General features: G+C 39.8%; 1 protein-coding gene across 2 annotated transcripts; it reads left to right on the top strand.

Moving 5' to 3' along the window:
• The first annotated feature begins 1,936 nt into the window (after positions 1-1,936).
• On the top strand, positions 1,937-18,490 carry LOC122765917 (equilibrative nucleoside transporter 2). Of its 2 annotated transcripts, none has more exons than XM_044020409.1 (13): positions 1,937-2,092; positions 8,452-8,496; positions 8,950-9,031; positions 10,571-10,716; positions 10,812-10,954; positions 11,034-11,168; positions 12,876-12,973; positions 13,219-13,288; positions 13,636-13,811; positions 13,918-14,020; positions 14,112-14,197; positions 14,931-15,130; positions 15,381-18,490. In XM_044020409.1, exons 2-13 carry the CDS (start codon positions 8,465-8,467, stop codon positions 15,490-15,492), a joined length of 1,383 nt encoding a protein of 460 aa, XP_043876344.1. In that variant the 5' UTR covers positions 1,937-2,092; positions 8,452-8,464; the 3' UTR covers positions 15,493-18,490. The 2 variants fall into 2 exon arrangements, with proteins under 2 accessions (XP_043876344.1, XP_043876343.1); XM_044020408.1 differs by having other exon boundaries at positions 8,449-8,496.
• The last annotated feature ends 1,946 nt before the right edge of the window (positions 18,491-20,436 follow it).

Raw genomic sequence — 20,436 nt, 5'->3', positions numbered from 1 at the left:
AATATACAGCTACTGCTGCATATTTGTTGCCAGTAATTTAACAATCAAAACAGTGTTGCCTTTCAGTTGGAGGTGGGTGCAGGCCCCAAACTCCCTCAAGAACTCCTCTATTCATATAAATGGAAGAAATGTGATGCAAATGACTTTTTTCTCTTTTTTAAAAAACAAGAAATTGGTTAAAGACCTTGCCAAAAAGCTGCTCCGTGGGTCAGGAAAATGGTCTGACCACCACTTAAAATCAACACATTCCACCGTACTGCACCAGCACAACCCATGCGTAAAGTTCATTTTCACATCTACTTAAATACATTTGTCAGTGTGTTAAACATCAAATTCACAGGTTGAACCAGCAGAGGGCGCTCACCACCACCGTTTCAGAAGCAGACCCATGTGATTCCTCTTGGGGTTTTTATCGCACCACAAAATCACTTGGTGGTCACATCAATGTTGTGAAAGACTGGTTCATGTTACTTCAAAATAATCCATTATGTGTTCTGTTCTGTGTAAATGACGCACTAATGTTCATCTGTATAATTTAAAGATACTAAATATGACAAGTCTTAAGGGATTTGATAGCATGTGGTAAAACTAGTTGACGAGAGGCAACACCGAAGAGCTGTGACACACTTTCCTGGAAGTGCCCCACCTTCCTTCCTCTGATCTGGCTGTACCAGATTTGAATTCAGCTTGGCTCATCCTCCAGATCAGTGATTATAAAACACAAAAGAGAAAAACATTTAAGACTTGTTGATTACAAGTGACGAAAAGAGGAATATTTGTGGCATGTGATGGTCCGACAAGACGTGAGTTTTTTGTTAGTTTGTGCAAGTGCAATGAAAGCTTCCAATCAACTAATCAGATTCCTTTTATTCCTAATTCATTTTATTTTGACTGAAAGCTGCCCATTTGTACACACGGTACTCTCAAATCTGAGTTTAAATGATGATATGAATCAAATTTCCAACTTTTGTAAGTTGGGCAACAAGTACAAGACTATTATGACTCGTGAAAAAGGAATAACGTAGAACGGAAACAAGACAAAATAATACAGATGCATAGAATAGATACTGGCTTCACTGGATGTATATTGGCAATGTTTACAGTAATAGATGATATTATATAAGAGAAAAAAAACGCGAGGGTAAGAGCATTAGGTTTTATAGATGCACAAATAAAATATACACCTATATACAAATGTACAAATACACACATATAGATATATCTATACATACACACATATACACATACACATATGTACACACATTCTCACAGACATTATGCATCCCCTAACCCCTTACCTTGACCATAACAATTAATGCCTAACCCTAAACCACTTTTTAAGCCTTGAAAAAGCCCTTTAAAGACATGAGCACCAGCCAACAAGTCCTTACAGCCTACTAGAAACATGTATAGGTGCTTGTGTGTATATATATATATGTACACACTAATCAATAGTGTTTAAGTGTTTAACAAATTAAAGAAATCTAGATATCTTAAACATTTGAATAATCAAAATAACATTGAGCTGAAGTCATTTTTTTTTTTATCACTAGAGTGACACTGATTTTGCGGTACAGTGTTACTTATGTTCCAATAATAGTCAAGCACCGGCTATTTTGAGGTAGTAGGTGTTGCGGGGCCCAAGTTCTGCTTAGGGCCCCGTAAAGGCGCGGGCCGGCACTGTACACATGCGCACATAAACACAAAACAAATATAATATTAATGTGTTTGTATGCCCCTGTGTGAGGACTTATAATCCTATTATATTATCTTAACATGTAATAAGACTAATATGGTGTGACAAAAGACACTTCTAATTGAAAACATGGAAACACATGGAGTCCAAAGTTGTCGCTGACTGAACCGGAAGTGTTCACCATATTTGGTGGTCAAAGCCGTTATGACACACTCTGCGTGGATGAGACAGAGGAAAAACCCGCCTAGCTTATCCGTGAACGAGCCTTAATCGTCTCTTCATTCCCGCCACGTGTATTATCGGTGTTCATCTTTTTTATTTTTCTGGACCACCACATTTTATTTTTTCCCACGGCGGGAAGGAGCACTATGAACATACAGTGACAACAAAGCCAAGGTGAGAACTGCATCACACGTTCCGCATCGCGGGTGCCTCAATAAATGCGCTGTACGTGAACAAGGCGACATATGAACGTGTTATAAAGGGCAACGTTAACGTCAACTAATTCGTCGTTCCTGTCGTGTTTGCTAAACGAGATTGTGTCCGTGTCAACATCACGGTTACACATGACCGCGGGCTCATATTTCCTACTCTGTGTCCGGCTCGCCTGTGGAAACTACTAACACACAGATGATTTAAGCACAAACACGGCTAAAAAAAACGTCATTTACACACGTGAATATTAATTTAGTACTACCCGTTTACATTTAGTGTATTTTTGTGCTTATTTACAGTCAAAACATGGATGGATATTAGTAAATACTTAATGTACATGAACGCATCACCATATTGTATTCTACTGTGCTGTCATATTATAATAATAATAATAATGATGACTTTATCTAACTACACAACAACCCTCTGGGTCCACACTGTTCAAACAAAGGTATTAACATGGTACTGTGTTTTTCATGTTGGTGAAACAGATAATGGCTGCTGATGCTGTATAACCACATGGCTGGATTACTGCGAGAATTAGTAATCCTGAGTGACTCAGAAGGGAAACGGGGACTGACTAAAGATTTGATGAACCTCCCTTTTTTTTCCCGCCTTTGTATCCATTGACTGCACAAACATATTATTTTCTGAGACAGCTGCTTTTAGTTGAAAGTAGACCTAGTTTTAACTAGAGACAGAAGAGAGAGAGTAGAACTTCTGACCTAGAATCTCCCAAAGGTTTTGATGTGATCTTATTAGGGCTGCAACTGATTAAATGAATCGGCAACTATTTTGATAATCGAATAATGGTTTCAGATTTTGCAGCCATATAACAAAGGAATCATTAAAACATTTGACATTTGAGAACTCCACCTTTGGGAAACACGATCAACATTTTCCAAAGTTTTCTGACATTTCATGGACCAAACAAGTACTCGATTATGAAAAGGATCATAATCCTTTTATGGTTTTTCACTCAACCCCTTAGTATGATCTGAAAGTGTCTGCTTTCAGCTCTGAAACTCAGTTTTGTCATCGGTTTGAACTGAACTCACCTGGGAGTTCACAGTTATCTCGCTGTGAAGACACAGAACGTGCAGTGCATTCAGACATCACACAGTCCATGTTGCAACTCACGTGGCACCACATGCCACACAGGGACAGACTAAAAAAGTCTAAACAGAATTTAAGACGATTTTGATGTGATGTTGGTAGTTTAGCGCCAGTTATTTTGAGACATTGGAGTGGATCTGGAGCACTTGACTCCTCCTCCTGATGTGCAGAGTCTGCAGGTGTGCGTATGTGTGCCTTTTCTAATCATGCCCATTAAGTGAATGTACCAAGGGTGGACTCTAGTCAAGGTGCACAATCAGAAATGATATACTTGACTTAACTTATACTTGAGAGTGGCAAGATAAGAAAAGTAGTAAGAGAAGGGGTTAGATTGTAACAAAATGAAGGACTCCTTCATCGCTTTACAGAGAGCATCGGAGAACTACGATGACCTTTGCATAGGTTGTTCTTTTTATTTTTCCCAGTAGGCTTCCGTTTCAAACTGCAAAATGCATGAATGTTATTGGTTTGTCCGTTAGCAGCCTTTGTGAACCTCAGCTAAAGTACATATACTTTAGAAAGTAGGAATAAGCCAATATTATACTTAGTATCACTAGTGCAAAGAGAAAAATGCGAGATCAACTACAAACCAAACATCATACATATCGCATGCTTCCGTGTAAAAAAAAAAAAAGTACGGGAGCATAACATTTGTTACACAGTGACACACTATCGGACTGGAAGTGATATTGAGCCATCTCAAACAAAAGGCTTTTTCTGAGGGCCATTGCTGCATTCCAAGTACATCAGAACTAGTACGTTGGAACTGGGTGGGACGTTGCCCCTAAGTCCCATGCATTCGACCATGCATTCAAGACGCAAGTTTATCTCGGGCAATACGGGTCAATAATAACAACACTGGAAGTTGTATTTTATGCACATAAACAGCGTGGGAACAGGTTAAAAATTAAACCATAAAACAAACGTGGCAGAATTGCCGTTAACTATAAAGTACGCTCTGAGTTTCCGAGGTTGGAAATCTAAATTTCTTACACAGAAATTACAAATGGAACGCAGCATATGAAAACCAAAGGATTTCCATTTCAATGTGATGATTATACACTAACCAACTAGTATGTATACTCGGTAGTATAAATATAATATTCTAGATTCAAGTAGTTAGATGTCAGCATAGAAAGTAGAGACAAAAACAAACAGTGTTATGGTGAGTGTGCGAGTACAGTTGATAATTTTTAGCCCCAAGTTCAGGCAGCTATTCATCCCAACACACTCCCTCCAAACTGCCTCAGGCTAACAAAAAAAAAAAAAGGCCAGTGTGTGCACAGTAGTGTGTCTCCGTCACCTACTGAGCATGCTGACACAACCCTCACATAGTATGGTTGGTATTTCTGTGTGTAAAGACTGCACTGCTGGACTCAAAAAGGGACCGACATGTGAAGACTGGACTGTAAACACCTTCAAAGGCCAACTACGCTGGTGAACTTCCACCTCGAGACTTCTTTCAGGACGTATGCATTTTTCTCACGTTAAACACGTTTGTCCTGGTGACGAGGGCGGGGTGCCTGCCACATGAAACAAGTTTGTGCGCAGTATATCGTGTAGTTAAAAGACGGGGGTGTGGATGACAGGAAACAAAGCAGAGCTAGAGAAAAGGCAGAGAACGACACACTTGAAAATGTGTGTAAAATGGTACATGGACAAACATTTTCAAATGAGTTTGTAATTAGTTTTTTTTTTAAAGAAGAATTGTGGATTTAAACTGATTTAGGGACCAAAACTAACAGGTGCTGCAACATAAACAGAACTCAGTTATATTACTGCGATTACTACTTTAACATATTTTTCTTCTTTTAAATATCTCTTACCTCAGATCTCATCCTGTACAGACTACCCACAAAGCTAGAGGAACATTTGTTTATTTGTGTACGTGTTTCCAGCTCTGAGCAATCAAGGATGGACTTGCATCATTGAACATAAGAATGCTAAAGACTGTATGTCATGATGTTAATATCCATCCATCCATTATCTACCGCTTTATCCTCCACCGGAGGGTCGCGGTAGTGCTGTGCCAATCTCAGCTGACATAGAGCGATAGGCGGGGCACACCCTGGGCAGTTCGCCAGTCCAGACTCTCTTCTTTCATCAGACGTCACTGGCAGTTAACGCTATAGACATCATTGGTAGCCAGTGAGTTAAAGACCTTAAAAAGGACCTGTGGACTGTATGTTTTCTGTGTTGACTTAAGCAAACAAGCAAATAAAAACAAACCCCTCCCAGTTTCTATGGGAGATCTGAGGCCATTGTCTCCCTTCCTGCTTATGTTTTCATACATTTGATGTAATGAAATGCAGACATTTTTCCCAGCCGTGTCCATGAGTCACTTAAACATGTTGTCTAGTTAGACCACTGCAGTGACCTTTGACTGAGCGACTGATGCGACAGTGTACAAAAACACCGTCATCCATGGAAAACCGAAGTTTGTCTTCATGCGTATCACATCTGTTCACGTGTGTAGGAAGAAGGAAGTGTTGACTTTTAAGTTTAAGGAAGTGTCGGCGTGACTGAAAGCTCATACAGTGGAGTCAGCATGATAAAGTTAAAAAACATTCCAGCTCAGACTAAACTGCCCCTGCCCCTTGTAAAATGTCCATTTATGTTTATAGTGACTTTTCAAAACGCAAGGACACTTTACAAAACAAAAAAATAGAGCTGCAACTTACGATTACTTTCATAATCGATTAATCAAGTAAGCGTTTGGTCCATGAAATGTCTGAAAACGTTGAAAAATGTTGTTCAGTGTTTGTCAAACCTGAAAATGATGAGGTTCTCAAATGTCTTGTTTGAAGAAAATATTCACATTTAAGAAGCTAAAAGAGTCAGAAATTTTGTTTTAATAATGAAAAAAGCTTCAAACCGATTCATCGATTATCAAAATAGTTGACGATTCATTTAATAAATCACTCTAATAATCGATTAATTGAGCAATTGTTTCAGCACTAAAAAAAAAACAATCTGTGATTACAGAGAGTAGGCTATTTTTAACAGGTTGGTTTTGAGTCTGAGTTGCAGATGTATTGGGCTGGTGCAATATTCATCCTTTGACAGCTGTTTGTTGTCTCTGTCATGCTGTGCATTGTTCCACAGCTGCTGTTGTAGCCGAGTTGGCCATGAAAAAAAGTCCCCTGTGAGAAACAAAACAGGTTTATTTGGTTTGGTGTGATTCGACTGCACGGCATAGATTGTATTGATTGTGACAAGCTGTATTTTAGGATCTAGTCCAAACTCTTGGGAGTGTGGCTCAAACATGGTGCATGGGTGTGTATGGATGTGGGCTTTGTTTTCTCTCCAGAGAAAGTCGGTGTGTGCACAGGGAGTATATTCTTAAACTCTGCATGACTGTTCACAGGGTTAAGGTGAAGTCGAACGGCCCTTTCAAACTAAATATGTGAGTTATGGAGGTCTACTTGTAAACATGAGCTTGTTTTTATGGTCAAAAACCTTACCGTTTCTACAGAACGAGCGAGTCTACTGCTCCTCTCAGGCTGCCTTCTGTCAGCCGAGCAGTTTCAGAGCTAAACCACACCCCCAGAACACCAAATCTCTTGTGATTGGTCACCTCTAAGATGCTAAAAACACAGCTTGCCGCTTCAACGTGCCCCCCTCGTCTTCGTAAGGTGCATCACCTATGCATAACATTCCAGTGTAGGGAAAAACTACATTCTTGTGGGGGCAAAACACAGGTGACCAAGTCTGGTGATGGAGTGTAATTTTGAGTGATGGTAGACTGGTGTGGTATATCCTAAAGATAAAAGGGAAAAAAAAACTATATTATCAACAATGTAAACTTGATAAATTCAACAGTAACTTCAAAGACAGGAAAAGTTATGATATTCAGTTGAATGAATTGATTCAAATAAAGTAGAGCAATGACTGCTCTACTGTATCTTCAATAGCTTTTTTGTATGAGAATGAAAACTGATTACACAAGTGCACGGATAATTACTTCAGAAGCTAAATTATACTAGACTCGCTGTTCTGTGCCAATGTTACGGTCAGTTGTTCCCTATGCACTCAAAATAATGAACACGAACTCCAGCAAATGGATCAAAAAAATAAAAAGCCAAAGTCTTAACATTATGACACTTTAGAAAAGAGTGTCGGCGCTAACGCTTCCTTTTCAAGTCCTGTTGCTCGTGCTACACTGGCAAGCACACATGCAAACTTACATAATTCATTAATGTTTGGAACACTTACATCTTTGTCATCCGGGAAATCCATCAGAGATAGCTGGCACTGCTCCTTCCTTCAGGTCAACTTTGGTCCCCAAGAAGACGTTCAGCAAGGTTAGCAGCTTATCAAGAGTTACGGTTAATAACGGAACAGCTGGCAGTTGAGTTAATTTTACATCCATGTAAAGGATGGAATTGTAAATTCCAATCGGAATGAATTTGCTCATGTAAACATAGCGAGTTCACAGCAGTGCTTGTTGTGAAAGTTTAGGGATTCATATGCTGAGGTTCACCCAAAAATCACAGAAATGCAAGTTCCCATTTCATCCACGACCCCCTGTCAACACTTCACTGGCATATCAGTCAGGCCATTGATTTGAACCTACACACTCCTTTTACTCCTTTTATTCAGCGGTTGATACAAGAGAGCAGCTCGGGACACATTTTTCTGCCCGAGAGAATATTGACAGAGCTCGACCCACATCCTGTCTGAGCCCGACAACTCTGAAGAGCTCTGTGACTGTCACACAGGCGGTTGTTAGCCTTAATCTAGGGTTACGGCAAATGACAAAAGTTGTTATTGTATCCAGGAGGAACAAACTACTAGCTTCGTGTACACAGATATATATGCCAGCACTTTAATACCAGAGTTTAAAAACATTTCAGCCCTAACGACCATCATTTCTTCCCTCCATCTATCCAGTCTGGTACTAATGCTCTAGTTAAGACATTAAACAGTAAGTTAACTCATTCCAGCATCCACAGGTCCACATGATGTATCACAAGAACTAATCATCTGTCATTCATACATATATCACACCACTGTGCAGTCTCTCTATAGGGCTGTTGGGTATGGACCTCCCCTCACAGCCCACTGTCAGAATGTAAATACATTTCTGCAGAAGGGCTTAAGAAGTGAGGTAAACACTGGGCGAGGACTGACTAGAACAACTCCCACATCCAGTAATCCGTGAGAATGTGTCTGATTATTCCTCTCCCCTGTTTCCCCAGAAGCTCCTACATCAGGATGAAAGGAAGAACAGACACACCACAGGACAGGTGAGTCCAAATACACGGTTTTATTTGCTGCTGACGAATCTGTAGCGCTTCGTTTTTATATCGTAATATTATCAGCTGTGGAGAAACGTTGCACTGACGATATTACTTGCAATATCGAAAACATAGTATACAGTGTTAATGTTGCCCTGCTTTGGATTCATTGCTAACTTATGCAGACTGAAAGAATTTAAAATGCATTATTTACATTTCAACAAGATTCTTTTGTTAAAGAAATTTAAGAGATTTGAGAGATTTTAAGGCCACTTAATTGGGAGAAAATAACACTGAAAAAAGTAAGCAAAAGAAAAAAACAATTTCTAACTTTTAAACAACTACCACAATCATGATTCATTGCATGTAAAAGCGGTCTTTATGATAAGTGTTTTGCACATTTTGTGATTTTTTTGTGACAGTCTCTCCATCACCTAACACACTTTACTTGTGATTACACAGAGGCTGTCTGGTGGGAGTCTGTTTCTTCATCTTGGGCCTGGGAACACTGCTACCATGGAACTTCTTCATGACGGCCTCGATGGTAAAACATTATACATGAAATGCTTTTAACCTTTTTCTCTGCATTTACTCATGTCATGTGACAGCTTTGAGCAGAGCTTTGCTCCTTAAACTTCTTAAAGAGTCACATGTCAAACAATGGAGGAAAAAAATATATCCATGTGTAGGGAACCTGCATAATCCAATATAAGTCTGGTTGTTTTCTCAATAACCGATTAGTTATTTTGTCCATGAAAATGATACAAAATGTCAATCAAAATGACAACGTCCTCCAATATAGATAGATATTCAGTTAGAGTAACCACAACGTGTTCACATTTTAGAATACAGTTCTCATATTCAGTTAATAATCGCTGAATTGTTTGGATGCGTCAAAAACGGTATGTTTGCTCAAGTACTGCTCTGGATGTAATTTCATGTTTATGACCCGAGGGGCAACCCTGTGAAACTCACCCAGCGTGTCATGTGGAAGGACTGACACGTGTGCTCGTGTCAGAATGAAGCCTCTCTCCACATACGTGTTTTAACCCATCTGATGAAAACTGTGACGTGCTCAATTAGCTGGCTGCATATACTGGACATTTAAGCTTATTGAGAGGCCAGTGAAACGTTAATGCGTTTCCTATCTGCTCCTGGAGCACGATAAGTCACAGACCGTACCATTATAACTGGTATTATTGCCACCCTTTGAACACTGTGTTTATCTCCTGCCTTATCTTTACAATGTTATGTCATTTGTGTGTTTTGGGTACTTTTTTCTATTGGTTTACACAGAACACATTATTTTTTACTATATAATAATGGCTACTAAACTGAAATACAATTGTGTATTTTATTTAATACGTACAACTGCTCTAGCCGAACAGAAAGAGAACTTGCCTTGTGGACAAAATGTTGCCCGGTTTGAGTCCCCATCAGGTCAACGTCCGGGTTGGTAACTCTAAATTGACCCCAGCCACATCCAGTGTACTCCCTGTGCTGGTCCCAAGCCTGGATAAATAAGAGAGTTGTGTCAGAAAGGACAACATTAAATCTCTGCTAAAACAAACACAAATTAAAAGGTTCTGTGTTTCAGACATGAACGGTACAGTATTTTTCCATAGTTGCATCACGTAGAACATTTAGATTTAAAGAGGGCCAGATTTGATAATATGAAGATTCCTGGACATGTTTAACAGTAAATGTTACGTACAAATATTGTCATTGTCAGTGAACTAATGGGGAAAAACAATTCTGCCTTTATTTTACATCTGGAGTTAGTAAGGTAACAGTAATATTTACAGGTATATAATATATACAGGTACAGGCAAACCGTAGGTTCAGAGAGCAACTCCCTACCAGCTGAGCTAATGTGTCTCCTGCTACAGTGGTGTAAATGTGTGTATGATAAAAATGCCAAAATGCCAGGACTGATTTTCTGTCCCCGTCCGTCTCTGGCCTCAAACAGTACAAAACCAAACTGAAGCTGCGGGCCAGACTTCGGACGTGCCCGATTTAGATGCCGTCTGCGTTTGTGTACCCTGGTTTGAGATGGTCTAATATGCATTTTCTGTGTTTGCAGTATTTCCAGCAACGCTTAAACACAACAGAATGGAACAACGGCACAGTCAGTGTCGGCAAAGAGTACTACTTCAACAACTGGATGACCCTGCTGTCCCAGCTGCCCCTGCTGCTCTTCACCCTCCTCAACTCCATCCTCTACCAGAGGTAACACAGGGTCAGACAGTGTCGATCTTTCCATCCAGTTTGATGCAGATTGTTGATGTTCTTGGTTCAATCATTTACCCCATTCTGTGTTTCAGGATATCGGAGCGGATGCGGATCGGGGGCAGCCTCGTTTTCATCCTGCTGCTCTTCCTCCTCACAGCAGTGCTGGTCAAAGTGCCCATCGAAGACAAAGACCGCTTCTTCTCGATCACCATGGCTACAATCTGGTTCATCAACTGTAAGTAGGAGTGAGCGGAGGCCCCGGGGCGCACATGTGAGTGGAAATGCGCTCAATGACGACACGTGTTCTCCCGCAGCGTTCGGCGCCGTGCTGCAGGGCAGTCTGTTTGGCCTGGTAGGCCTGCTGCCGCAGAAGTACAGCACCATCTTCATGAGCGGCCAGGGCCTCGCTGGAACCTTCGCTGCCATCGCTCTGCTGCTCGCCACGGCCAGTGAGTCACCCACGTGCACACACAACACTCTCCGAGGGCCTGATCCTGAGTTGCCTAGAAACTGAGGATCATTCAAATTAGATGTAGAACAAGTCAAAACACACACACACACGTTCGCTCAAAGGTGTTCTCTTGTCCTTGGCAGGTTGATTCATACACACACACACACACACACACAGTAATATACATCAAGTATATATGTATATAATAATAATAATAATTGTTCTGGTTTTGATAGAATTGTGTTTTTATGTAAAGCACACCTTGTATGAAATGCCCTGCAAAAATAACGTCATGCCTATGTTAATATGAAGCTACATCTGAATGAAGTATAGACACAAAATACCATAAAAAAAACAATTTTAAAGCCTCTATGACATGAAAATACATTTTAGTAAGATAAAAAAAATATTCCTCTTGGACGTGAAGCTGTTTGGTTGACTCAGAAGTACTCAGGGAGCGTACTTCGTCGCAATCCAATCAAGCATTGTATTCGGGATGAAATTTCATCCTCTTCATCATCCTCGTAATCAAAATCATTCCTCTCGGCTTCCTCTTCAGATAAGGTCGCATTTAGACGAAATTGGGGACAAAAGAAGTGTTTAGTTGGACAAAATGTGTTTAGTCATGTCATCGCCCTGGGATGTGACTCGGGTCCCTCGCGGCGCCTTTTTAACAGAAAATCCATTAATCTCTGGAAGCTCCTAGAGCTATGAGATCCATGTCATGAGGACATACAGTGCCCACAATGTGAAGTGCTATGAAGGATTGAATATCGTCTTGTGTCGTGGAAATATTGGTGAGAAGGAAATAAAAAGTATTTTATGGCACTTTTACATTACAGCTCTAGCTCTAGCTCGACTCTACTCTGGGGTTTGTTTTGCTTTTCCATTAGGGATAGTACTTGGAGCTTCATCAGACTGCCAGTTTCCAAATATAGATCAGTTAAAAACACTTAAAAGAATTCTGTGTTAATTGCAACATGTAGCAAGCAAATGTCTAAAATCTCAACATTTAGCCGAGGAGTCTAGGGTAATTAGCAACAGCACTGCCGAAAGCTGTGTCAGAAGGCATCTGTGCTCCGGTCATGCAGGAAGTGCGCAACTCATCTTTTTAATGAACGGATTCTAATGATTCAGGACACCGAAAACAACTGCTTTGTCCGTCACTAGTTTGTGTTTTTGTTGTCACGGCAGTTTCGTGCAGCCATGGAAAAAGCATTAGTCAGGATCTGTATCTCTTCTTTTACGACGCAGAAAATATTGTTCTCAAATTACTCCGTGGAACATTGGCTTTAAAACGCTATGACTCGATGTTCGACGCGGTCACTCAGTCAAGTCCGTCAACATGGTGGGGGGTGTGGCGTAGAGCTGCTCCTGTGGTGATGAGATAAGAAGGTGGCCTCGCTCTTCACCTCGGCCTTGAAACCACCTCAGATGAACTTGTGACTAGCACAGCAAACATATGACGATATTATATGACATAACATGGTACAACACCTTATTCATGATACATTTTCCCAGTTTTTCAGACGTGTCTTGCATGTCATAAACATTCCCCGACAGACGATGGTAAACTGTTCTCCCATGAACAACAGTATTTTGTCTCCTTTAATGTTAGTTGGTTGAGGTGTAGGTCTGTTTCATGTCTTCATCTGTGCTCATGTTGTGTCCTTTTTGTTTGCTAATTCGTGTTTCGTCTCTGCAGGTGACACGGACTTTGAAACGGCAGCTTTGGGCTATTTCATCACACCATGTGTGGGGACGGTGGCCACACTCTTTAGTTACATGCTTCTACCTCGCCTGGTTAGTCCACACCCAGCTGTGCATCACTACTGTCACATTACCCACAAATCCACTCAACTTCAGCTAAACAATAGTCATATTGAAACTAAGTAAATATAAGATTTGGGACTTAGACAGTGGGACACAACGAGATGAAGACACATTTGAATAAAAGCCACTGAAACCTGAGCAACGTTCACACGAGTGTGAACTGATCCTGTGAAGCGAAACAGGAGTTCAAACCTGCGTTGTCCGTTTCCTTGCAGGAGTTTGCGCAGTTTTATCTGAAAAACGGCGGCAAGTACGAAGCGGACACCACGGACGAGCTGCTGAAAGGTGAGCCCGAGCGATCTCATTTTGAAGTTTAAAAAGCCCCTTTAAATGAATACAATTACCGTCATCAGAGATTTGTTTGCATGCGTTTGCTTTTCCACTCAGTTCTCACAACGGTGTCGTTGAGCCTGTTTGAATGAAATCAGTTCAGTGGAGCATTATCTTGTTAAGTCAGTTGACCTCTCCATTTATCCAATTAGTCTCAGACAGACAGAGGCGCTCTGTTCCACTCACACAGCCTCTGTGTGTCTGTCCATAAAAGCCTAAAAAATAAAAATAAAAAAACCCGCACTAAGCACCTATTATTACTTTCGGGCACGTGTCGAACAACAAGGTTTCCTCTTTTGCAGAGAGCGGCACCGCGGAGAACGGGAAGGTTAACGGTCACGCTCACGACGCGGCCAACAGCAGTGCAGCTGAGGCCAAGATGGAGTCTACTCCGGATGGGACCAAGCAGGCCTTCCTGGCACTGGAGCAGGTGGAGAAGAAACAAGCCAAAGCCTCGGTCATAGAGGTTTTCAGAAAGGTTCACCTCCTCCTCTGCTTTCGATTGTGCAGTCCCAGTTATTTTAGAGTTTAGTTAATAGAGGGGTGACACTTATGGGCCGCTCCTCTTTTCCTTTCTCCTTTAGATCTGGGTGATGGCGTTCTGCGTCACGTTTCTGTTCACCGTCACTCTGTCCGTGTTCCCCGCCGTCACCGCAGACGTCAGGACATCTTTCCCAGGAAAATGGGGTGAGCGACTGAGGGTCCTGCTGCAGACAAAAACAGACTCGCTCAGTGTGTTGTGAACTGATGGTGAACTCTTGCTGTGTCCTTTGATCAGAGCGCTACTTTCTGGCCGTGTGCTGCTTCTTAGCGTTCAACCTCAACGACTGGATCGGTCGCTCCATCACCACCTTCATACGCTGGGTGAGCATCAAACACCGTCCCTCCCCCATCTCTTTTCGATACAATAATCTAACTTACCCATACAGGTTTAGCACGCACAGCTTTCTTAGAAAGTACAATCGTTTATTTAATTAGAAGTTGTTAGTCCAGTCGGCTAAATGCTTGCGTTTACGTGACTTTAGAAAACAGAGCGTATTATTGTGTCTGTCTGATTAAAGCAGGACATTTGAATTACATGTAAACATGTTAATCCTTTTAAAAAGGGGTTTTAAAAGATTTTTTTTATACCAAGAAACGTATATTTTATACCATGAAACATATTGAGCTCTCGAGGCAACATCATTGTCATTACTACGATTGTTTATTAATCGTCAACTATTTGGATAATCGATTCATCGGTTAGACAAATCGTTTTTATTCAATAAAATAACTTTGCTGATTTTTTTCAGCTTCTTAAATGTGATTATTTTCTGGTTTTCTTTGCTCCATATAACAAAGAGAAAGCTAAAATTGAGTTATTTATGGTTTGTGGACAAAAACATCATCACTTCCAGGTTTGAGAAACACTGATGGTGTCATGGAGAAAATATGTGTTTAAAACCAAGTTACCCTCACTATTGACAGCTGATGTGCGACGTCATGGAGACGATATCCAAAAATCACATTTAATGACAGAAATATATGATACGTTGAGTACTTATTATATCCTAATACAATACATCCTAAACTCGCTGTTCCGCCTCTTCCTCCGCAGCCTCGCAAAGAGTCTCCTCTGTTCCCGATTCTGGTCGTCTCTCGGATTGTGTTCATCCCTCTGCTGATGCTCTGCAACGTCCAGTCTCGCTCGTACCTGCCCGTCTACTTCTCCCACGACGGGGTCTTCACCGCCATCATGTCCTTCTTCTCCGTGTCCAGCGGCTACTTTGTGTGCCTTTCCATGTCCTACGCGCCACAGTGAGTACAAACCACTTCATTTACTTACTTACACACGAGAACAAGTTAATCCACGGGGAACCAGTGTTTTGGGAGAGCTCAAACGCTGTATTTGGAAAACAGAGGAAGTTTTGTTTGCCATTTGGATAAGCCCCCGGAGTGGTATGGTTAATCCTGACTGCCTGGAAACCGATCACATGACCAAGAGCAAGAAGTGTGTTTGTGTGTCAGTGATGTCACACGGTTGCCCTCTCCCTCTCCCTCTCGTCAGGTTGGTGGAGCCCAAAGACGCGGAGACTGCAGGAGCACTGATGACCTTCTTCTTGGCCCTGGGTCTGTCGTTAGGAGCCGCACTGTCCTTCCCTCTGAGGGCACTGGTCTAGACAGACACACACACGCGGTGTGACTTGTTTTGTCGTCAGTCAATCCTCCCTGGATCATCTTCTCTTGTCTTGTCTTGTGTGTTTTGTATTTGTTTTTCACGACGTCACATCTCCACAGTTTATGAAGCGTTCATTTCCTTTTTCTTTTTTGCCACACGTGACGGGACTCCCTTCAGAAGTAGGAATAAAGGGGGGGAACGTGTATTAACTTGCAGTAGGTGTTGTTTATGTTACTGCTAAAGAAGAGGTTGAACAACATTAGGATTTTCTCTCGTAGGTTGTTTTCCTTTTCGTTTTGACTTCTTTAGGGCATTATGTGTGTATAAATATATGAATGAACGCTGATCACATAGATAAAAAAAAAAAGGGAAAACGCACAAGTAGAGAAATTGGCATTCGAGTTTGTCTACACCTCATTTGTTCACCCACTTGAGATGAGACAAAGTTTCATGATTTGACTGACAGTTTGGGAATTTTTATATTTAATTTTTTTTTTTGACATTGTAGGATTATTCTGTATATGCTAACTCGGGCTGCTGCGATGCTAAAATTTCCAACTCAATACCGATACGCAGGAAAATACTTGATACCAGCAACAACGACAACAATATTATTAAGTTGTCTGAAGTAGCGCAGGTAGTGAGCTTGGTATCGATACTTTTGCACCTTAGTATCGTACCCGATACTAATTTTTAGCATGATTATTATTTGAGTATCCAATTTTTTTGACAACCCCGTCGCTAACGGAATATAGCTCTAGAATTGACAGTTTGTTTTTTTTTAAACTGCCTCGTGGGTATGCATGTAAAAACTAGGATTAGGGGTTTGCTTTTTCCATTTCATCATCCAGGTTTGTTAGAGCAGAGGGTACAAATTTGCAGCATTTTGTGCATCTTTTCAATCTTTTACTCTGGATTTTTTTTTTGTGTGAAATACATTTACTTGAAGTGTAAGAAGCACAGCTTCACAGTACGACTTATTTATAGCCATCTTCAAAGACAACTCAACATGAGACGCGGCAGATCGGCGACCTGAAATAAAGTGAAATAAACACTTATTTTTGCATCTTATTTAGGAGGAGGAAAAAATTATGCAGGGCATGTTCTAGACTGCCAGAAAACCATTTTTTCAGACTGGTCTTGAAAAACCTGAAAATCTGCTTTTTTTCCCACCCCCAGCCAAATCTGATTTATAACACGTGAAGTTAAATTAACAGGCAGTTTAAACACATGGTATATAATTCCTGCCTCAACGTGAACAAAAGACCTAGTACAGTGGTCTGCAACCTATTGTTTTTTGTTTTGTTTTTAGGGACCAAGGTGATAAATGAAAAGTGGTTTAGTATGTGCTTGAAAAGACCTTAAAGAAAAAGTCAGGAAATAGAGACACTCAATTTTCTCAGACTCACATCAGGCGACCCCTGGTGGATAACTGCTGCATGTGTCCCATTAACACCCAGACGACTTTCTTGACCTCAAAAACTTGCAGCGCCACTTTACACAGTGAGAGCTGTAGGTCAGTGCTGCCACCTGCTTGTCAGAAACTAGATGCTGTTACTTGAAGCCATTAAAAACAACTGAACTTGGGTGTAAATATTAAAAAATAACTAGTGATTAAAAAAACAAAGAAAAACACGTTTGATTATTGTATAGATATTTATAGCGGCCATTATTTAACTCTGTAAAAATAGTATTAGATTTTATTTTTATGTCGCTACCGGTGTGCTTTTCCTCCTGGAAGAATTGTTTTATATTTTCCTCAGTAGTGCTTCACGTGTTTTAGGAATTAATGGTCATTAATTCACTTTTTTTCTTTTTAAATAAGATAAGAATAAGCCTTGATTTGTTTTTTATTTTACTGACATAAATGAAGAGTGTGTGAGGAAGTTGATGGAAAACATTTTGCTGCTTTAATAATGAACCAAGGGCTGAGTCCAAATGGGCGACTAGAGAAACTTTCTTTTCTATTCTAGAATTAGTTTCTCCATTTTATATTCGATGGTGTTTGAAAGGAGGAGGGAAGTTGAAAAGTACCTCATCACTAACATCATGTATCATGTTTTTAATGTCAAATTCTGTGAAAACTGTGAACCAAATGTGGGTCAGGAAATAATTCACACGTCAGAATTTTGATAATTTTCCATTTTCCTTTGGATTTCTCACTGTTTTCATTGTCATTACTGATTCATCTGTCTTTTATGTTGTGTGATCAATCAATTTGTTGTTTTGTCTAAGAAACTACAAAATGACGATGTTCTCAAATGTCTTGTTCCTAAAATGTATGCGTTTGTTTTCACGATATGAATTTTAACAAAAAAAAAAACCCAAACATCCTGTTTTTTCTGGGAAACGATTGTGATATTTATGAGTTTTTTAAGTCAAGTTTCAAAGCTCAGTATTGCCGTGTTACACATTTAAATAATAAATGTATAAACACTTGTTTTAAATTGCTAAAAAAAATAATATATATATATATATAAAAAATGTTCAGCCCTGATAAAAAAAAAATAAGAAACTGAATTGTCAAAAGAAAATTGCCACCACTATAGTTTGTTGCCTTTTAAAAAAGCAAAGAAAAAAAACAGGAAATACTAATTAATCAAGACATTTTTTTCAGTAATGGCTATTGCTGTGGACAGTGTCATATTCAGCCTTAACAACAACAATGCTTGTGTCTTGTTACATTAACCATAAACTCAGCTGCTGCCGGCGATGTTGTAATTAGTCTGTGCTCGTTGCTTATTACTGATCTTAGAGCAGGAAAAAAAAAACCAACAACAACTCAATATAAAGTCAGTGTCAACAAATGTTCTTGTTGTTGTGTTTTTGTTCTAAATGTCGGTGAATCCAGAGCGACGACACGACACGCAGCTCGTCGTCTGTGCAGTGCAGACCGTCACGGGTTACACTTAAAAAGGGATTTCATGCCTGAACAAGCCTGTTGATTATGTAGGTTGTTTAGATTTGGTTGTTAATAAATTGGATGTTATAAAACCAGACATTTGTTGTTGCTTTTTGTCAGAATGTGTGAAAAAGAAATCTTTGTTATTGTTGTTATTTCTAATAGGTGTGGAACAAAAAACAAAAGGATCAGTACACAAATCAGAAATAGCGGCAAAAAAAAATTAAAAATAAGGGGGACATGTAAAAAAAAAAGTGGTACAAAATGACTCAGTAGCGCCCCTCAAAGGTGAAACCCAGTAGGACAAAGCAGAAACTAAATTGCACCAAATTTCACAAAACGTGGTGGAGACATGTAACAGCCCAAGAAAAAAGTCAAATTGTGACCAAGAAACTGTCCAAATATAAACTGTCAAGTGTATAGAATGTCAACAAAAATGTCCCTGTATAGTTTGTCAACACAAACTGTACAAATACAAGTAAAAAAATGCCCTTTTCATGACTATTTACATTTTTGACACTCACTGAAGGCATGTGTTAATTCTTAGTTTTGATGCCTTCAGTGAGAATCTACAATGTAAATAGTCATGAAAAGGTGTTCCCAAACTTTTGACTGGTAGTGAGTACACACACACACACACACACTTTAAACATGTGTAAAATAATACAGTGGAATGAATAGACCTGCAAAACCTGTCATTTCTTTATTTAAAAACAAGCTTTTCCCAGGCTTATAAATAAACAACGATAATCAGACACACAAACCAACATAAGAGAGAACACGCTAAAACGATTTAATCCGAAGAAAAGTAGTTTAACGGCGTCTTTTCTAAATCGATTCTGCTTGAACAGGCTGTCCACGCTCTGGCACACCTGAGGCACCTTTCATACACGTGACGACACCACAAGATTTGTGTGGATAAATTGGAGGAAAAACTTCTTCTCAGACTAAATTTAGTTTTACATTTTAGTCACAAAACAATTGGACTTACTTTAGAGGCAGCAGTGGATCCGTTTCCGGCCTGAAAAGCTGGACTTCCATTCATCCATGTTGGCCTTATGAAAAAGCTCAGCTGTTCCTGATCACGTTAACGATGTTGCGTTTGTGTACACTCAGCTAAATGGAACTCAACCGTCACAGGTGTAAATACTTCCATTTGTGACGGTTGAGTTCCATTAAGCTGAGACGTTTACTCGCATTTTACCGCATCATCAGGATGAAAAGTTTACATTTTACGGTTATTGAGCAACTTTTAGTGCATAAGTCATTTAATTTCACTTTAAACGTCCGTAGTCTTTAACCCTTAAACGCACCTCGAGACATGTTTGTGTTTTTTGGCATACTCAAATATTTTATTCTTTTTTTCCAGGCACATTGTTAGAAAAACTTATGCCAGGATTTTGAGTTTGCTTAATTTCATGTATTTTATTTTTTTTTTAAAGTTAGCGAAAATACTCACACTAACACACCTACACACCAAAATGTGGTCATTGGAACCCATTCAAATCACAATTTTTTGACACGTCATGACAAAAACGTAGCAATTTAAGGGTTAAAAATGTTATGAGCACATGTTGGTGCTCTAGGTGTGTTTTATTTTATAAATTATGACATGGCAAAAAAAAAGATGAATTATGCATACAAATTGTTCTGCCCATCTGTCACATATACCAGGCTGCAATAATGCATCAAACCAAATACATAGGATTATATTATATAATTTTTTTATGAACACGCATTGATGCTCTTCGTGTGGAAAAGGTTAAAGGACGCAATAAAAACTGATACAAATGTCATTGTTTTTAAGTGTTTAATGAAAATATGACTTTACTTCCCCTCAGCTATGGTTTCATAGTAGTTAATAAAGTTTGAAAAGTGGCAGGAAAAGAAAACATTTTTTGTGGGGGTGTGAATTTCAAAATAAAAGCTCATTATGCTATGATACACATGATAAAAATGAGGAGGCTCTGTGCCATTTCATATAAAAGAAACTTATTTGAACTGAAGGTGGCCAGAGTGTCAAAGGTGACATAAGATAAGAAT

Source organism: Solea senegalensis, linkage group LG3, assembly GCF_019176455.1.
Source record: "Solea senegalensis isolate Sse05_10M linkage group LG3, IFAPA_SoseM_1, whole genome shotgun sequence".
Taxonomy (NCBI): Eukaryota; Metazoa; Chordata; class Actinopteri; order Pleuronectiformes; family Soleidae; genus Solea; species Solea senegalensis.
The sequence above is the reverse complement of the archived record's forward strand: the minus strand, read 5'-3'. Positions and strand labels throughout refer to the sequence as shown.

Excerpts from the sequence above, each read along its gene's own strand:
- LOC122765917 (XM_044020409.1), top strand. The coding sequence starts at position 8,465 with ATGAAAGGAAGAACAGACACACCACAGGACAG. Across the intron at positions 8,497-8,949 it reads ACAGACACACCACAGGACAG|AGGCTGTCTGGTGGGAGTCT; the intron begins GTGAGTCCAAAT and ends GTGATTACACAG. Across the intron at positions 9,032-10,570 it reads TCTTCATGACGGCCTCGATG|TATTTCCAGCAACGCTTAAA; the intron begins GTAAAACATTAT and ends CTGTGTTTGCAG.